The sequence below is a fragment of the Staurois parvus genome, unplaced genomic scaffold, assembly GCF_062004578.1.
Source record: "Staurois parvus isolate SC_StPar_1 unplaced genomic scaffold, SC_StPar_1.0 ptg000238l, whole genome shotgun sequence".
Lineage (NCBI taxonomy): Eukaryota > Metazoa > Chordata > Amphibia > Anura > Ranidae > Staurois > Staurois parvus.
Genome location: NW_028318034.1, coordinates 3,360,217 through 3,378,958, shown reverse-complemented (window position 1 = coordinate 3,378,958; position 18,742 = coordinate 3,360,217). Strand labels below are relative to the sequence as shown.

The 18,742-nt window shown below is 41.5% G+C and overlaps 1 protein-coding gene across 1 annotated transcript in view; it reads left to right on the top strand.

Moving 5' to 3' along the window:
• The first annotated feature begins 333 nt into the window (after positions 1-333).
• The window catches only part of LOC149459999 (G protein-coupled receptor 143-like), an 85,736-nt gene continuing 67,327 nt past the window's right edge, over positions 334-18,742 (top strand). Inside the window, exon 1 of the mRNA XM_089680286.1 lies at positions 334-692. Within this exon, the coding sequence (XP_089536412.1) occupies positions 668-692 (25 nt within the window). The 5' untranslated portion in view covers positions 334-667. The remainder of the gene's footprint in view (positions 693-18,742) is intronic.

The following is an 18,742-nucleotide window of genomic DNA, read 5'->3' as shown; positions in this document are numbered from 1 at the left end:
TAGGCTCATGTTCTCTGCTGCCATGGCCAGGCATAGATATGAGACAATACTGTGCTTCATGCATTTCAGTGATAACACACTCTGTTGTCCTTTGGGTGACCCTGAACATGACTGGCTCTGAAAAATTCAGCCATTCATAAACCACCTGAGAAATTTGCACATGTGTACACGTCGCAGCAAAACATCTTCTTGGATGAGTCCATCATTCACTTTACTGGCCGCCTTGCATTCAAACAGTACCTCCTCAGCAAGTTCTGTGGTCAAACTGTATAAGCTCTGTGAGAGAACCACAGACTATAAATGTAATTTTAGGGTTTATGGGGGAAGTGACAGTGAAGTAGAGCCCCCTGACTGCCCAGACTACATGGTGAGAAGTGGCAAGATAGTATGGGAATTGGCGTTGTCTTTGTTATGCAAGGGGTACCACTTATATGTGGACAACTTCTATACAAGCATGCCACTATTTAGACATTTGTACAATCTTGGAATTGGCTCATGTGGCACCATGCAAGCTAATCGCCGGGGCTTCCCCCAATGGCTTGTAAACACCCGAATGTAGTCCCTGTGCTCCTTCATCCAGATTGGAGACACTCTAGTACAGGTGGTGTGTTACTGGGCAACTCACCAGGTAAAAACAGAAAGCAAAAATCCTAAGGAAAGAAAACGGATGCAGCCACCACATCTCATGATTGGTAAGCTACTATTATATTTTTGGTTTTGGGTTTAATACCTTTTTAAAGTGTTCAAAATTATTAATGTTTTACAAGTATTGTGCAATGTTATACAATTATTGTGCATGTTTGCATGGTTTTACATTCCACCGCTCCCTGCACACCTGATGCTTTGTTCCCCTGTAGTTCTAACCCTGAGCAAGCTCAGATGCCAGATAAACATACACATAGTTGATGATGTCACTGCTTTCATCATGTGATGGTGTTTAGGCCCGCAGATTAGTTGCTCAGGCCAAGCATCAGAGAAGGAGGTACTATTGTTCCTGAATACATGGAAACACTGGGTATTTTGCAGCAGCTCTTACAAAGAGCCAGGGGAGCACTGCAAAGGTGAGCATAAATGCATTGGGGTGGGCTTTAAAGTGAACGTGTGTCCGGATTAGGCATACTAATGTATTTACATTGTGAATGACACCTAATGAACTTTTCCAATGTACCTGTGTAGCAGTGTACTGCAATGTATGGTACATCACTATTTATTGTTATGAAAATGCAGCAAATCTAAGTATTGGTTCATTGTGGTGTGTTAGGAATCAAAGGAATGAGCTTCCTTAAAGGATAAGTTCACCTTTGGGAAAATGTTACATGTTCCACTTGTTTTTAGGGTGGAACATGTAACATGTTCGTATAGGGAGAGGTTCCTCGTACTATCTGCCCAGCTATCCAACTCAGTGATCAAGTTTTCCTGATAACAAGAAAAAAGAGGTGTCAGGGCAGGGACCTCCAGCCTCATCGCTGTTCCTTTGTGCTATGTGGAAGGGATGTGTCTCTTCCCTCCAATCAGCTCTCAGAGCTCTCATCACTGACTTCAGCTCTCCACCCCCTTTTTTCTGAACTCTCAGACAAGCTGTATACATTTTGGACTTTGAATAACTTTAGAGAAGTGAAGACTGTAGATAAAGAGTTAAAACTTATGTAGGAGGGTTTGTTTCATCTTTGTGCATCACTTGAGGCCAGTCACTTCACTGGGTATATGTAAGGGTTTACAAACACTTTAAGGAAGAGTAAAGAGAAGAATGCTATTGCTGGAAAAAAAGCAATATCAAATCCAATTGTTAGTTTGCTAAAAGGCAAATGGAATTCACAGCAAACAGACCAGAAATTTTACAATCTCCAATGCTGTAATGCTGCAAAATGAGAATGGGGTAAATGTATATGTAAATCACTGTAAGAGCTAATGGGGCAGGGATCTTTCTTATGAGTGCATAATCTGCTGCATGATGTACTGGTTCTATTTTAATACACTATATTTTTATACACTATATACATATGTATATATTTCTACAACTACAGTACATTATTTATAATAACAATCAATCTTTATGAGTCTTACTCTACAGTTATATACAGTATCTGCATGTTTTCAAAATGGCCAGATTTCATTGAACTTGCATGGCATTAGCATGTCTAACAGCCTGGATGAAAGTCTGAAATCTTGTATCTGTTGAGTAGAATAAATGATACATATTAGAAAGCTATCACGGTTTAAGAGGAAACTTTTACAGCCTAAAGCAATACTAAAATGGAATTATTTTAAACATTCTCTTTTGAGAATGTTGTTTATGTCTGAGCACACTGAGGCTGGGTCATAAGTACAGTAGGATATTGTGACTATCATCATTTTTTAGGTAGTTGAAGTTTTGTTCTGTTTGAGTGTGCTTGTCGAACTCTAGCCAGATATATCAAAAGCAATTAAAGTGATCCTATCAATTTGCCCATCTAGAGCAAAGTAACAGGTTCTCTTGAGAGCCCACTTCCTCTTCTACTAACTCATACCATCCTTCGCTCCATTTACCCAAATTTGCTCAGCAGAGCCCCTACATAAGTCTCAGTTTCTATTGGAGCTTACAAATAATTTCTCCTTGCCCTCATGTGACAGTGAACAGGTTTGGTAAATGGTCACTCATGAGCCAAAGACTACATTGTAAAAGGAAGCGTGGATGGTCACATGCTCCTCTATACTTGGAAAAAACGTCTTTTTTTTTTTAAACAGGCCTCCAGCTGGTTAATACGGTGACAGGAGAGTGAGGAACAAGCTATCAGATGCCCCATTACTTTGCCCTTTAAGGGTCAAGTGACAGGTTTACTTTAATACAGTTGTGTATGTATTAACCACTAGCCTACAGGGCACTTCTACCCCCTTCCTGCCCAGGCCAATTTCCAGCTTTCAGCGCTGTCACACTTTGAATGACAATTGCGAGGTCATGCAACACTGTACCCATATGAAATTTTTTATCATTTTTTGAGACAGATAGAGCTTTCTTTTGGTGGTATTTAATCACCTCTGGGTTTTTAAATTTTTTGCTAAACAAACCAAAAACAACTGAAAATTTTGAAAAAAAAAGTTTTTTGTTTTTGTTATAAAATTTTGTAAATAAGTGATTTTTCTCCTTCAATGATGTGCGCTAATGAGGCTGCAGTGATGAGCACTGATAGGCTGCACTGATGGGCACTGATGAGAAGTTAATGGTAGGTGGCACTGATGGGTATTGACAGGCATCAACAATGGGCACTGAAAGGCAGCACTCATATAAGGCACTGATAGGTGGCACTGACTGGCACTGTTAGGCGGTACTGATAGGCAGCACTGACGGGCACTGATAGGCGGCACTGATGCACACTGATAGGTGGCACTGACTGGCACTGAGAGGTGGCACTGACTGGCACTGATAGGCGGCACTGAAAGGCAGCTCAGATGGGCACTGATATGTGGCATTGATGTTCACTGGTAGGCACTGATATGTGGCATTGATGTGGCACTGATGGGCACTGGCAGGTGGCATTGATGAGCACTGACAGCTGGCATTGATGGACACTGACAGGTGGCACTGCTGGGGCTACACTGATCATCAGGGCACACTGATCATCAGTGCCCTGATGATCAGTGTACATGTCCCCCTCTGAGGGATGCCGATTACCGGCTCTCTGCTCCTCACGAGCTGTCAGCTTGACAGCTCGTGAGGAGAGAAATACTGATAACCGGCATTTCCCTATTTACATGCGATCAGCTGTGATTGGACACAGCTGATCACATGAGCGAGCCGACATCTTCGGCTCTTTCCATTGATCGGTGGTGCGCTGTGTCTCTCGGACACAGCGGATCACCGATCAATGGAAAGAGCCGAAGATGTCGGCTCGCTCATGTGATCAGCTGTGTCCAATCACAGCTGATCGCATGTAAATAGGGAAATGCCGATTACCGGCTCTCTACTCCTCACGAGCTGTCAGCTTGACAGCTCGTGAGGAGAGAAATACTGATAACCGGCATTTCCCTATTTACATGCGATCAGCTGTGATTGGACACAGCTGATCACATGAGCGAGCCGACATCTTCGGCTCTTTCCATTGATCGGTGATCCGCTGTGTCCGAGAGACACAGCGCACCACCGATCGCCGCGCTGCTCGCCCCCGGAGCTGCGCATGCGCGGTTAGAGTGGGAGGACGTCATATGATGTCCTCCCAGAACAAGAGAACCGCCTTGCGCCCATCGTTACCTTGTATGGCAGGCGGGAGGCAGTTAAGATGCAAGTAAATGCATTTTTACATGCAATAAATATAAGTACCTGAATTTATCTTTGTATCAGTTTCTGTATTCACCTGCACAACAAGACTTAAGCTAACCATACACTGCTCAAATGTCTGGCAATTCCTGCTGGCTTGGCAGAAATGCGAGAGGTGTATGGCCCTGCCAGCACTGCTCCATTCAACAAGAGTTGATTGTGCAATCATCTTTTCTCTAAGGAACCTGTTGTAAAATTGTCAACCAAACAGTGTCTGCATCCAATCAGAGGCAGGTACTGTTCGCATATTCTGACAGCTGGTGGTTCCAGCTGTCAGAATACAATAGCCTGTTAAGTCCCTAGACTAAATGAATGAAATCTACACTATATTGCCAAAAGTATTAGGACGCCTGCCTTTACACACACATAAACTTTAATAGCATCCCAATCATCGTCCATTGGGTTCAATATTGAGTTGGCCCAATCTTTGCAGCTAGAACAGCTTCAACTCTTCTGGGAAGGATATCCACAAGGTTTATGAGTGTGCCAATGGGGATGTTTGACCATTCTTCCAGAAGTGCATTTGTGAGGTCAGGCACTGATGTCGGACCAGAAGGCCTGGCTCACAATCTGTGCTCTAATTCGTCTCAAAGATATTTTATCAGGTTGAGGTCAGGACTCTGTACAGGCCAGTCAAGTTCCTCCACCCCAAACTCGTTCAGTCATGTCTTTTGACACCTTGCTGCACTGGTGCGCAGTCATATTGGTACAGGAAGGGGCCATCCCCAAACTGTTCCCACAAAGTTGGAAGCATGAAATTGTTCAAAATGTCTTGGTATGCTGATGCTTTAAGATTTCCCTTCACTGCAACTAAGGGGCCAAGCCCAACCAATGGAAAACGACCCCACACCATAATCCCCCCTCCACCAAACTTTACACTAAGCATAATGCAGTCAGGCAAGTACCATTCTCCTGGCAACTGCCAAACCCAGACATGTCCATCAGATTGCCAGACAGAGAAGCGTCATTCTTCACTCCAGAGAACATGTCTCTACTGCTTTAGAGTGCTCCAGGCATGCTTCAGCATGCACTGACCCCACTCTGTCATTTTACATGGTCTACCACTTCATGGCTTAGTTGCTGTTGTTCCCAGTTGCTTCCACTTTGTTATAATACCACTAATAGCTGGAATATTTAGTAGCAAAGGAAATTTCATGGATGGACTTATTGCACAGGTGGCAACCTATCACAGTACCATGCTTGAATTCACTGAGCTCCTGAGAGTGACCCATTCTTTCACAAATATTTGTAGAAGCAGTCTGCATGCCTAGGTGCTTAATTTTTAAAAAACCTGTGGCCGTGGAGGTGATTGGAACACCTGAATCCAATGATTCGGAGGGGTGTCCCAATGCTTTTTGGCAATATAGTGTATATGTATATAGCCAGCCTTAAACTTAGAGTGAGAGTCAACAGTATTAGCCAATTAGTCTGTGTTGCAATACATGGGGGGAGGTTTACTAAAACTGGAGCACTTAGATTCTGGTGCAGCTCTGCATGGTACCCAATCAGCTTCTAACTTCAGCTTGTTCAACTATGCTTTGAGTATAAAATCTGAAAGCTGATTGGTTCTGTGTAAAGCTGCACCAGATTTTGCACGCTCCAGTTTTAGCAAATAAGTCCCATAGTATTTTTGTTCTAACATAGCAAATATCACTGATGTGAAAAGAACAGAGTGAGCTGAGTGATGACCCATTAGTGTGCTGATGTTCATTCATTACCCTTTCAGTTGGCTGTGGGTATGTCCTAGACCAAGATGTACTACTTAACATCAATAGAGGTTCCAAACCAGACTACATTATCTGACACGGGTGTTGCATCAACAACTAGTTGAACAGATTGACAAATAAGAAAAGACAAATATGCAATTTTTCAAATGTATATTTAGCTGCTTGCCTGGAGTTCAGCCTTAAAGACATTTTTTTTCCCTATTCTAGCTCAGCAGGAAGTTGTGACATCAATGTGTGTGGCACCCTCTAGCTTAGCTAGGCAGGATTGTTGTTAGACAGAGGCTGGGTAGCAGCCTGGGATGAGTCAGCCTGGGAGTGAGGCAGAAGTTCACCTCAGGACAGGCTGGGAGGCAATACAGGTCAGGGCTTTCCAGAAACTCAGAGAACTTTCTGGAAGAGGGGCAGAGGAGGGGAGGAAGTCTTGATCTGCATGTTTAAGTGAACCTGGCCAATCCCCAGGCAGGAGGTGGGGCATGGTGACCAAGGACAACTGTTAAATGTGGAAGAGCCTGAGCAGCAGGCATATCAGGTGGAAGATGGACTGAAGGAAGGTGCTGGAGTGTGAAGCCTGGGAGGGGGCCCCAGGGAGGAGAGCCTATCTTCAGGCTGGTTGCTGGAGAGAATGATCTTCACTGTTCCACCATCCCTAAGGGAAGACATCCTGAGCAGTAAGGAAAGGAGCCAGCCCACCAAAAGGCCTGGAAGCAGCTACCGACCTACCACACTGACAGGACAGGACAGTGTGAGTATTCCTACAACCCCTGGGCTAGATAAACGGAGAAGACAGTCAAGTTTGAGACCAAACTAGTTCTCATCTGGGACTACTTCATTGCTAGATAGTGGAATTCCTTGCCCAGGGATATCCTCAGTCCAGCTTGGTGAAGAGGAAGAATTCATCTGGGATCTGAGGAGGTACTCCAAGGGGGCTTAGAGCTCTCTAAAAGAGACAGAGCTCTATTTGCTATTTTCTGGATCCACGTCTTTTTGTACAGTGTACATGTCACTAAGAAGTTTGTCCTCAAGTTTACAGTTCCTTGAGCATCTCATATACCCCTAGACCCCATCCAAGTTATTAACCCCTTATTAAAAACAACTAAAACCCCCATTTAAGGACTGTTTACTGACTACAAGTGTGAAGAATGCATGTTGCCTGGCTGTACAGGGCTTAGGTGGACCCAAAACAAATCAAGTCGCTCCCAAGAGGGTAGTGCTACATGTGGTATGTGGCACTATATGCATTGAATGGGCATGGTGGAGTATTTAGAACACTGTACCAGTAAGTACATTGATGGTCATCATTTCATATATAATACGGTTTAGAATAGTGATGTGGGATAGAATAGTGTTTTGATGGGATACTTCTAGCATTTAGACCCTTGGAAAGTGCCAAGGTTATGCACAAATATGAGCTAGCTGGGCAGATTACAGTTGGAACTTGGGACTTAGAGAATGGAATCTTAAAAATCAAAATTAGCTTTTACACAGCATGTAAAATTTAAACAGATCAGTGGTAAAATATTTTTATTTTCTTAAAGTCCAGTTCTAAGTTTCTACTGACAAAAGATACATTTTCAAAGCATCATTTCAAGTCATCAAAGTTTATATTATATCATTTATTTTCTTTATGTTCCCATGAACTTTACTGCTTGGAGCAGGAATTGGTAGATGTCTTCCATCTGGTAGATTCCATGGTATTTTGTATATTCTCTGTAAATTCCTTTAGGTCCCATGTAAATCAACTTTGACCTTTTAAATATTTAATTGGTATCTTCTTACCCAGAGTGGCAAATTTTGATAAAAAAAAACATCTTTGCTTAATAATTTAAAATCAATCTCTGCACAAACAAATCTTTTTATACTATTTGAATAACCTCTTAACTCACTATTTTGTTGTGATAATAATGTGGGAGGTTTTCATTTTCAAAATATAAACAATTCTAAACTTGATGCCTTACCTAATATTATTATGGATATAATGTTAACCACTTGCCTACCAGGCACTTTTACCCCCTTCCTGCCCAGGCCAATTTTCAGCTTTCAGTGCTGTAGCAATCTGAATGACAATTCCGCAGTCATGCAACGCTGTACTTATATGAAATTTTTAACAATATTTTTTAAACAAAAATAGATCTTTCTTTTGGTGGTATTTGCCATTGGGTTTTTCATTTTTTTGCACCATAAACAAAAAAAGGATAAAACAAATTGAAAAATTAAGTTTTTTTTGTTTCTATTATAAAATTTTGCAAACGGGTAATTTTTCTCCTTCACTGATGTGTGTTGATGAGACTGCACTAATGGGCACTTATAGACAGCACTGATGGGTACTGATAAGGCAGCATTGATAGGCAGCACTGATGGGCACTGATAAGACAGCACTGATGGGCACTGATAGGCTGCACTGATGAGGCGGCATTGGTGGGAATTGATGAGGAGGCACTGATGATGCTGCACTGATATGCAGCACTGATGGACTGCACTGATGGGCACTGATAGGCTGCAATGATGGGCACTGACTGGTGGCACTGACTGGCGGCACTTACTGACGGCACTGACTGGTGGAACTGATGGGCAGCAGTGCTAGATGGCACTGGTGGGCACTGATGGGTGGCATTGCTGGGCACTGATGGATGCCACTGCTGGGCACTTTTGGGGCTGCACTGATTATCAGTGCAGATGTCCTCTGTGACACTTGCCAGTTATTGGCAATACTTTCCTCGCGATGTGACAGCATGAGGAAAGAGCTGCCAATAACTGAAAACTGTATTTACTTTGTGAACAGCTATGTCATTGGACACAGCTAATCACGTGGTAAAAATTCCGCTGTGATCGGCCTTTTACCTTCTCATGTGATCAGCGATCACAGACAGCGCCAGGTGCGTGCCGCTGGGGTCATATGACGCCCTCCCGGTACTGGACAACCATGCTCTAGCCATCATTTGGCCATAGCCTGGTTGTCAAGTGGTAAAGCAGTGCTATCACCTTTTTCATTCGAGGCAAAGTGACAGTATTACTGTAAAGCCACCCCCCAACCTAGTTATAGTCCCTCACCATTCCTGCCTCCATCACAGCTGGCAACAATACCTGGTGGGCCCAGATATGGGTGAGCATGGGACTTCCCTTTTGTGATAGTTCTCGGGTTTAGCAGCCAACTGAGTGACTGCAGGATGCCAGTGACATCCTACTAGGGATAACAATGCTGGCTGAGATGGAGGAAGCATTGATGCAGTGAGTATCAGGGGTTTGAGGGAGGATCCTTTACAAAGACATTGTCACTTTGCGCTCAGTGGCCAAGGTGGCAGTCTCTCCTTGACAAGTACCTTTTATTAAAATTAACACTTCGCATGAAACATTAGTGCTTGAGCAGCATTACCAGTCAAATAATTAATTTGACAAAAAAAATATGTCTTGGTCTAAAAAAATAAATGCCTGTGTAGCCTAGCTTAGGTTAAGATTATGTATGTTCTCTGTGTATGGAGCATTACAGTTTTTTTACAGTGTTTTATTTCCATAGAGACGACAGATCATTTCTGCCACACAGACCCTGTCTGGGAGACTTGCAGATACAAAGATCAACTAGGCATAACTATTATAGCTGTCCCCATTATTATGTATAATTGCAAACTATGAACAGAAATGTGATCCTGTTGTTAAAAATTTATATATGTAACGCTGATCTCTTTTTACATGTATGCATATCTAAAAATCTTAAAAAAAGAATGTAGTTCCTCTCCCAGTGCTACTGAGACCTTCCCAGCTATCTCTAATGTCAGTTTTATAAACTAACAGCAATAACTACTTTTGTATTGTTTGTCTTAAAGCGGAACTAGAGTCTAAATTTAAAAAATGTGTGCAGTCAGGCTCTGTAGGCCTGGCTTTTGTATTGCTTTTTGTTTTTTTTTGCAGAAATGCACTACAGTCCATTTAACATGATTTCCTATGGGACATGTTCGCATCTCTGCATTTTTCAGGCGCTGCATTTTTTAAAAGGGTCAGGGACTTTTTTAAACGCAAAAAGCAGTGTTTTTGCTACAATAGGGCTTATTGCAGAAAAGACGTAATGAGAGAGTAATGGCGACAGCGAGGGACTTCCGGGTGAGTTGAGTGCTTGGAACAGAGTTAAGTTTTTCGTACTTTAGTTTCCCTCTATGCAAAGCACCATAGCATATTCTTAAAATAAAACCCATCTACATGTCTTAGTGCTATCCCAAACCTCGAAAGTAAGGGGTTGACCTGTGGTCAACTGTATATTCGACTGCTGGTTTATAGTACATATACAGCCTAATGTTGTAATAAAACCACAACTTAGGTCTACATGAGATGATCAGATCAAGAGACAATGATATCATATAGACATAGACAATCACTGTTGCCTCCTTCTTAGATAAACTGCATCAGTGGTGTGTGACAACGCTGTACATCTCCTTCCTCCCTAACCTCACTATTGATGTGAATAGGAATGTTGGGCCTGGGTTGAGTGCTCCTGCTCATTGACCTTTTGCTACTAGGACAACAGTGCTTGCATGTCTGAGCAACCTTGTAGGCCTATGGAGAACTTAAGCAGCTTAACTACTTCATAGGGTGGTTGATAATTGAGGTATTATCTGGCTGCATTCTAGGCATGCTATCATTAGATCACTGCAGCTTGTAAGTCCAACTTATCCAAGCTTATAACTACCTTATTTGAAAAAGGGAGGAAGCAAAGTGGGAGATACTGCTGGTTTACCATTGATAAGCAGTAGGATTGCCCAACTGCCCAAGTGCCACATTCCTCTGACTGGCAGCTTAATTGGCCAGTCACACATACGACATTCACCTAACCTGATAGAAACAGTAACTGTTATTCTAGGAATACTGTTAGTGTCCAACATGATCCAAACATATTATTGTACTGTAGCAGTCACTGTTTTTCTTGCTTTTAAATCAGATTGTAAGTCAACTTGTGTCATCTTTTTGATAACTTATCCCCTACTCATTTTGGACACACAAGTTTGCAAACTCAAAATGTGTGCTGGATTTTTGCTATTATTACTAAAAAAGGTTGATTTTGGATCATCTGCACTGTATATAGACATGTATGCTAACAGATGCACTTGTGCATGTTACTGATTATTTTACAAAATTATCATATTGCAGCAAGGGAGGACACATACACAAGCTGGCATTAAATGGCAAAGGTGGCAGGGGTGTTCAAGAGCAACCCAATAAACAGCTAAATCTTAAACAATCTAAACATAATTTAAACATAAAACTTCAAAAGCCCAGCTATAAGGCTCAGGATGACAAAATAATTAAAATTAAATCAACTAACCCAATCTGTAACCAATGATGTTCCTCCAGCACTGTGCTTCTCTTTGAACATCTCTTTTCAACAGTACCAACATTCAGTGTCACGCAGATTTAATGCAGATTAGTGACTTAGGAAGATAGTCACTGCCCTTGGATGAACAAATCAGCTGCTGCCTATTAGTCTTGTACATGAGCTAGCCATGCAAACCTGTAAAGGCTCAATAACGATTAGTAACACAAGGCCCCTGTGTTCAATCTCATTTTGGGTCCTCGCTAGTTGCTGCAGATACTTATCCATGACATGGTACACTGGAGTCTCCCATAACAGTAAAACAATAAATAAAGGACACATATGCAAGGTGTAGGTAAATGGCATAAACAGTTGTGGTGTTTATTTAAGGGTAACCCAATAAACAACTGCATCTTAACTTCTTCCTGTCTGCCCTGGTGTCCTTTAAACTGAGCTATTATCCCTGAGGAGGCAGGAAGGTCTACCTAATCACGTGACCACTATGATTGGCTGTCACAGTGATCACGTGATTGGGAGCCAGTCCCATCAGTTCCTAATCATTAGTAAAGACTGAGAGCTGCCTTTGTTAGTTTGGTCTCTGTGGTAGGAATGCGATCCTTGCACAGAAACCCATGCCACCCATAGATGCATGTTTGGTGTGCGGGTGTTAAATCCCATCCCCTTTGCCGCTGCACATGTGGGTTGCATGAGTGGAAAGAAGTTAAACAACCTAAATTTCATATAAACTTAAACTCCAATAGCCCAGGGTAAATCTCAGGCTAAGTATATAAATAAATACATTTTTTTTCTTGTTAAGCCTGCAGGCTGAATGAAACAAAAATTTTACTTATTCCCCAAGCATTCAAGGTGGATGGGGGAATCCTTGTGTCTATACTATTGTATTTAGACAGCAGAGAGACCCCCGCTGTTAGAATACACACATCAGCGCTGCTTTTTTTTTTTTACAAATTCTTTATTTATCAAAACGGTAGTCTCCGACAATGGAAAGAAATTGTACATATAACAATACACAAATGAATATCAACATAAGACAACAATAAATATTTTAGCAAAATAATGTGACTGTATAATAAACAACGCCCACAGAGACGCAGCATATCATTGGCAAGGATATGAGAGCTAACCATATTCGAAGTAAATCCAGCGTAATGAAATAGCATGTAATCCAAAATGGCATATTTGGTGCATAGGAATGGTCCATAGGACAACTACCTCAATTTTCATTTTTAGTATATTAAAAGAGAGAAAACGAAAAGAAACCCATACTATTATAGGAATTAACATTTAAAAAAAGGGGGGGGGGGAGAGATGGGTGCATTGGGGGATAGGAAAGAGCCAGAAAGTGCCAGTGGAGGCTACAGCATACTTCTCAGATGGCAGAATTCGTGTATCGAAGGGCTTTACCTTCTTCAGAGTGGGCAAACTTATTCCATAATGTCCATGTTTTAGTGTACACCTCTCATCTATGCCAGGCTGTGAGAATCAGGTCTTCCATAAGATTCAGCTCCTCCACCTTCTTTAGCCAGAGGCCAATAGTTGGTGGTTGAGCACATTTCCAGGTAAGAGGGATACATAATTTAGCTGCATTAAGAAGGTGGCAAAAGTATAGACTTTTGATTTTTTTTTTACATTTTGCCTGGGATATCAGAAACATGTAAGATAAAGAAGGCCAGGTCCTCAGGAACCTGATAGTCTGTAAATGTTTGGACAATATTCCACACCTCCGTCCAATGTTGGTCTAATATGGGAGAGTACCAAAAAATATGAAGCATCATCCCCCGCGCTTCCTTACATCGTCAGCACTGATCAGAGGTATTCGGAAAACGTTTGTGTAATTGAGATGGTGTGTGATACCATCTAGCAGAATTCAGGGCAAATCTGATTATATTAGTCTGTTGAACTGTAGTAAATGTCTTGCCTAGGTCGGATTACCATTTGCAGTGCTGATTTTATCCGACAGGTTGGTTGAACAGAAGTTGATCAGTAGACAAGGACTGCATGGAGAAACAGAAATATAAAAACAAATGTAATTTTCATTTCTCATAAAAGATCTATGGTTTTGATTTTACCTCCGCTTAAAAAAATTATGATTTTCAGGGATGGTCATTCACCATGCAATTGTATTAAAACATCTTTTCACACACTGTAAACCCCTAAAATCAAATTAAATTAATTGAAATGTAAACTTGCCCAAAATTAAATTTTAAAAATCAACCATGGTCTATGGCATTATGTTCTGCCCATAAGATAAAAGAGTGGCAAATGATCCACACAACTCAATTTGGGATAACCTAAAAGAAAACAAAATTAATTAAATGGGTCCAAAAGGATCAAGAGGAACTCTGGGAAGAAGGTCTGTGCATTAAATAATCTTGAACACTTTGAAGAGGGCACATTATGGACTTAAAGAATAAAAAGACACCCAAGAACCACAACCAGATTAAGCAGTCTTTGAATAATAACACATTTTTAATACATTTTCATTAATAAAAACATCTCTAAAATGAATAATGGCAGCTGACTTTTCTTTTAGACAGTCATTTCTGGAAAAAGTGTCAAAGAAGCAAATAGTTTTGAAACAGGAAAAACAAACATCTTCAAGAATGGAAACAAATCTAACAAGAAATTCAGAGGAGATAGGCCTCCTTTATCCACAGAGTGAAATATCTTGTTTTAAACAATTAGCCTCACAGAAAAAAGGAACAAAAAACTGAGGAACCACTACATTTCAGAAAGAAAGAAATACCAGATACAATATTCTAAAGAGAAGTGACAGAAAAACTTTTATGGCATAATGATGAAATGAAAAACAATGCCTTATAACAGTCCAAAGAGCTACACTCTAAATTGAATGACCAAAAATTATGCCACTTGGACCAAGAGCAAATATAACCATCTCAAGTCTTTGATGACACAGAGATTCTGCAGAAGCTCTGAATTAGACTCTAATCCCAAAAATATGGCTTACATGGAACTTTCCTTGCATCCCCATATTGAAAAAAGTTGTTGGAATCTGGACAACTGAAAACGCAAATGAGAGTTTTCAGTACTGTTAGTAAAAACAGGAATACATTTTGCCTTTAGCCAAATATTTTGCCTCATGCAGCATAGAACCAGATGGCACAAAAATTTGACTTCAAACTTAAAGGTTGAGAAAAGACACTCGATTGCATAAAGGACTCCATTATAATCCAAAGACATGCTGGTAGGTGAATTGACTCCTGTCTAAATTGGCCCTAATATGTGTATGTATGTTTGTAAGTTAGAGACCTTAGATTGTACGCCCTTTGAGGGTTAGGGGCTGATTTGAATGTACAATATATATGTAAAGTGCTGCATAAATTGATGGCACTATATAAGTACCTGTAATAAATAAATAAAATAAATAAGGACTGGTAAGCTACAATATTAAATATTTTGGTTTTGTGGTTTATATCCACTTCAAATGTGTGTTATTTACGCTGAAGAGCCATGTTTAGTAGGCTTTAAAAGCCAGTTATAACCATCATTGATCTGACATATGTAAATGGAAGTCTGGGTGCTATGAGTTATTGCACTCTGTACTTCACCATTGTCCTCTGCACATTGAATAGGCTCTTGGTTATTTCTCATGAAAGAGCTAATTATTTGGAAAATATTTGCACAAGTGGAGGAACAAGACTGACATTAAACTGAATAATGTGAGAACGGGTCATTGATGCTTGTACAGCTGACCATTGAGTAGACCGTGTCAGTCTCCTCCTCCGGATAATGCCGGCCCTATATAGGTACATGAAATAAATAAATAATCTGTGTGTAAGAGAATATGCTTCTTCCTAAACTGATCACTGAGGCTAGGTTCACACTGATGAGGTGCAAATCTGATGTGATTTCTGTTGTGCAAGGTGCGATCCTGCGGGCGGTACCTCTAGCGGCCCACAGAACGGGATTCCCCAGGGTGCGGGGTCTAAATCTCAATCTGCTTATTCACCAGATCCCCTGATGGTGGGGATGGACTTGGAGCAGACCGAGACCAGGTCGCGGCCCTGAGTACACCCAACTGTGGTAGAGGGAACCGCCGAAGGTATATAATGGAAGAGAGCCTGATGTGAAGAGGCTGGCAGGCCCGAGCAGTAGTGGTTGGATCCGTGCAGGATGGATGGACGGATGACAGTGCAAGTATAGCGTAGTCAGACAGGCCAGGTCGGTAACAGCGGAGGCAGAACGGTACAGAGCAGCAGACAGAGAGTAGTCGGGTCACAAGCCAAGTTCAGCAACAGGAGGTCAAGTAATCAGGAGTAGGCAGAAGAGTAGTCAAACGAGCCAGAAGTCAGAGCAGGAGACAGTCAACAGGGATCAGGATCAAGCAGGGTTGGCAACAATGTATATTTCTCAGGAACAGACGAGCAGGGAACAAGGAACAAAGACCATACGGCAATTCGAGTATGCACAGGGCTGGTTTAAACAGCACACCCTGCGCTGTCATTGGTGCCAGGCGCATGTCCTCGATCGTGAGTGCGCATGTGCGGCCGCCACTGTTGCTGCGTTCTGCGCATGCGCCGACCCGTGTGCCGCCACGAGTCCTGGGATTCCTGACAGATTCTATTGCCAATTAATGGGATTTGTGAGGGGATTTGGCATAGTTGGAGATACAATTTGCACCGAACCTACACTAAACTCGCACAGGACCCTTTTTTTAATCTTATCAGATTCGCACCACATTGATGTGGACGGCTTTCGTAGCAAGCAATGTTTTTTCAGATGACATGTAAATTTATGCCTTTCGGATTGTATCTAATCTGCAAAGAATTAGCACCAGTGTGAACCGGGACTGATAGACACTAGAACAATGAAAAGTTCCAATAAAACTAAGTTTTGTAAACTCTCAGGCAGTTTCCAAGGAAATATGTTATTGGGAGACACACCAGTGGCTGAACTGAAGCTAAAGACTTTTCTGCTTCATCATTTAACAATTTACCATCCAGCAATGACAAATTATGGAAGATGGGCTGAACAAAAGTATGGAAAACTTCATTTAGCCCTCTCCTAGGAAAATTAAGAATGGAGCATATATCTTCTACCCATAGGTAACCTTCATAGAAAATTGGCGGTTGTCCTGGAGAAATTGTGCCCTGTATAATAGGATATGTAATGATACTTTGATAAATGTATATGGAATGACTGTAGCACAGAAGTACAGAGGATTCCTCTTTTAGATGCTTACTAGGTGGCTTGGTTTCTCAATGCTGTCACTTCTCAAAGGCCAGTTTTTAAAGGGTGGTATATATACAACTGTTTATAAGAGTTGATAATCTTGTCCTGTATGATGTAATGAGGACTAATAATTTCTGAAATGAACATAAATGTTGTTCATAAAGTTGTGATATAGGAGCAAATATGTTCATGAGCTGAATGTATATGACTGTAGCAGGGGCGGACTGACAACTGATGGGGCCCATGGGCAATAGGGGATCATGGGGCCCCTGTGTCCTTGCCCAAACTCAAAAAAGCCTATGAAAAAGGTACCAGGGGCATCTCATGGGGCCCCCTACTGACCTCGGGCAGTGCTCGAGTTTCCAAATGGTCAGTCCGCCCCTGGACTGTAATATATCTAGAACCTAAAATAGAGCTGCAACAAAAGTAAAACAGGAAAATATATTGGTATGTCTTTACATAAATTAGATATTATTACAGTTATAATTTTCAAAGCATTTACAGTCACCATACACATTATAATCTGATCTTACAACCAATGTACAATCAACTTTAGAAATACAAAAGCTATGTAATATGCAGACCTACCTAAACTATGAAAGCAACATGTATCCATTTTAGCAGGTTCTTGCATCAAAACTGGTGGATCTAAAATAGATTGTACAATCAGATTGTAATGTGTGTGGCAAGCTTAACATGTCTCCCAGTATTTGTATTAAGAGCAATGAACCATTCAAATTCTTTCTAGCCAATGTGATGATTAGGAATATAACCTCACCCCATTGTAATTGCTGATATTTAAATGTTACACAAGTTCATTGATTAATTAGAATAATTCATTTCCTTTCCTGGATTTGAACAGTCACAGCTTTGCAATGTTGTGATTAATAAAGTGATTAACATGAACCTGTCACATGCAGAACTCTAAATACCCAAATAAATCCTACAACTACTTTTATTGCAGACTGAAACCTTTTATGTGCACTTGGATAAGAACATGTTCATAAAATGAAAAAAAAAAAAATAGTTTGACATTAGTGTCAAGATCAACCTGCATCCACTCCCCCCTCCCCTCTGTAGTCCAGCTTTCCACCCTGCTACAGACCTTTGTGTCACAACTGGTAATAGCAGTAGTGGTGGTCTCACTGGTTTGTTGGGGTATGGCGGTGTGATTTGATTTCAGAAGCTGAAGTTTAAGAGACTGTGTCATCAACTTAACAAAATGCAGGTAATGCACAGAAATGCTTACTTCTTACTCACATGCATATTTGCAGTGTTTTTCTTTTCCATACATTATTTTTTATTCACTTGTAATGTGCCTTTGAATTTGTTTGAAAATTGGACTACTCTAGGAGAATTAATTCCTTAGCATAACTCCCCCCAGCTACTTGCATGTTGTGGCCCTCTCCATTTTTGGGAGTGTCCAATTACTCTTTGTGCTGGCCCAGCTCCTCTGCCCCTCCTCTTTCTACAAAAACTAATTATAGAGAATATCATACAGTGTCATTTGAGTGCAGGGGTGGACTGACAACTCATGGGACCCCCGGGCAATAGGGGATCATGGGGTCCCTGTGTCCTTGGCCAAACTCAAAAAAGCCTATGAACAAGGTACCAGGGGCATCTCATGGGGCCCCCTACTGACCCCCGGCCCACGGGCAGTGCCCGAGTTTCCAAATGGTCAGTCCACCTCTGCTTGAGTGACAGCTCTGCTGACATCACATCTAACATGACAGCGCCCAACAGCAGGCTCAGAGCTTGTGAATGTCTATACCAGGGGTCTCCAAACTTTCCAAACAAAGGGCCAGTTTACTGTCCTCCAGACAGTGAGGGGGCTGGACTGTGGCCAGTGGGAGTAGAAAATGCCCTGAGAGTAAAAAATGCCCCATCTTAGGATTAGTGCTCCATCATTGGTGTCATTAAGAGGAATAGTGTCCCTTCATTGGTATCAGTGTGAGGAATAATGACCCATCATTGGTGTCAATGGAAGGAATACTGCACCATCATTGGTGTCATTAAGAGGAAAAGTGCCCCATTATTGGTATCAGTGGAAGGAATAGTGCCCCATTATTGGTATAAGTGGGAGGAATAATGCCCCATTATTGGTATCAGTGGGAGGAATAATGACCCATCATTGGTGTCAGTGGAAGGAATACTGAACCATCATTGGTGTCATTAAGAGGAAAAGTGCCCCATTATTGGTATCAGTGGGAGGAA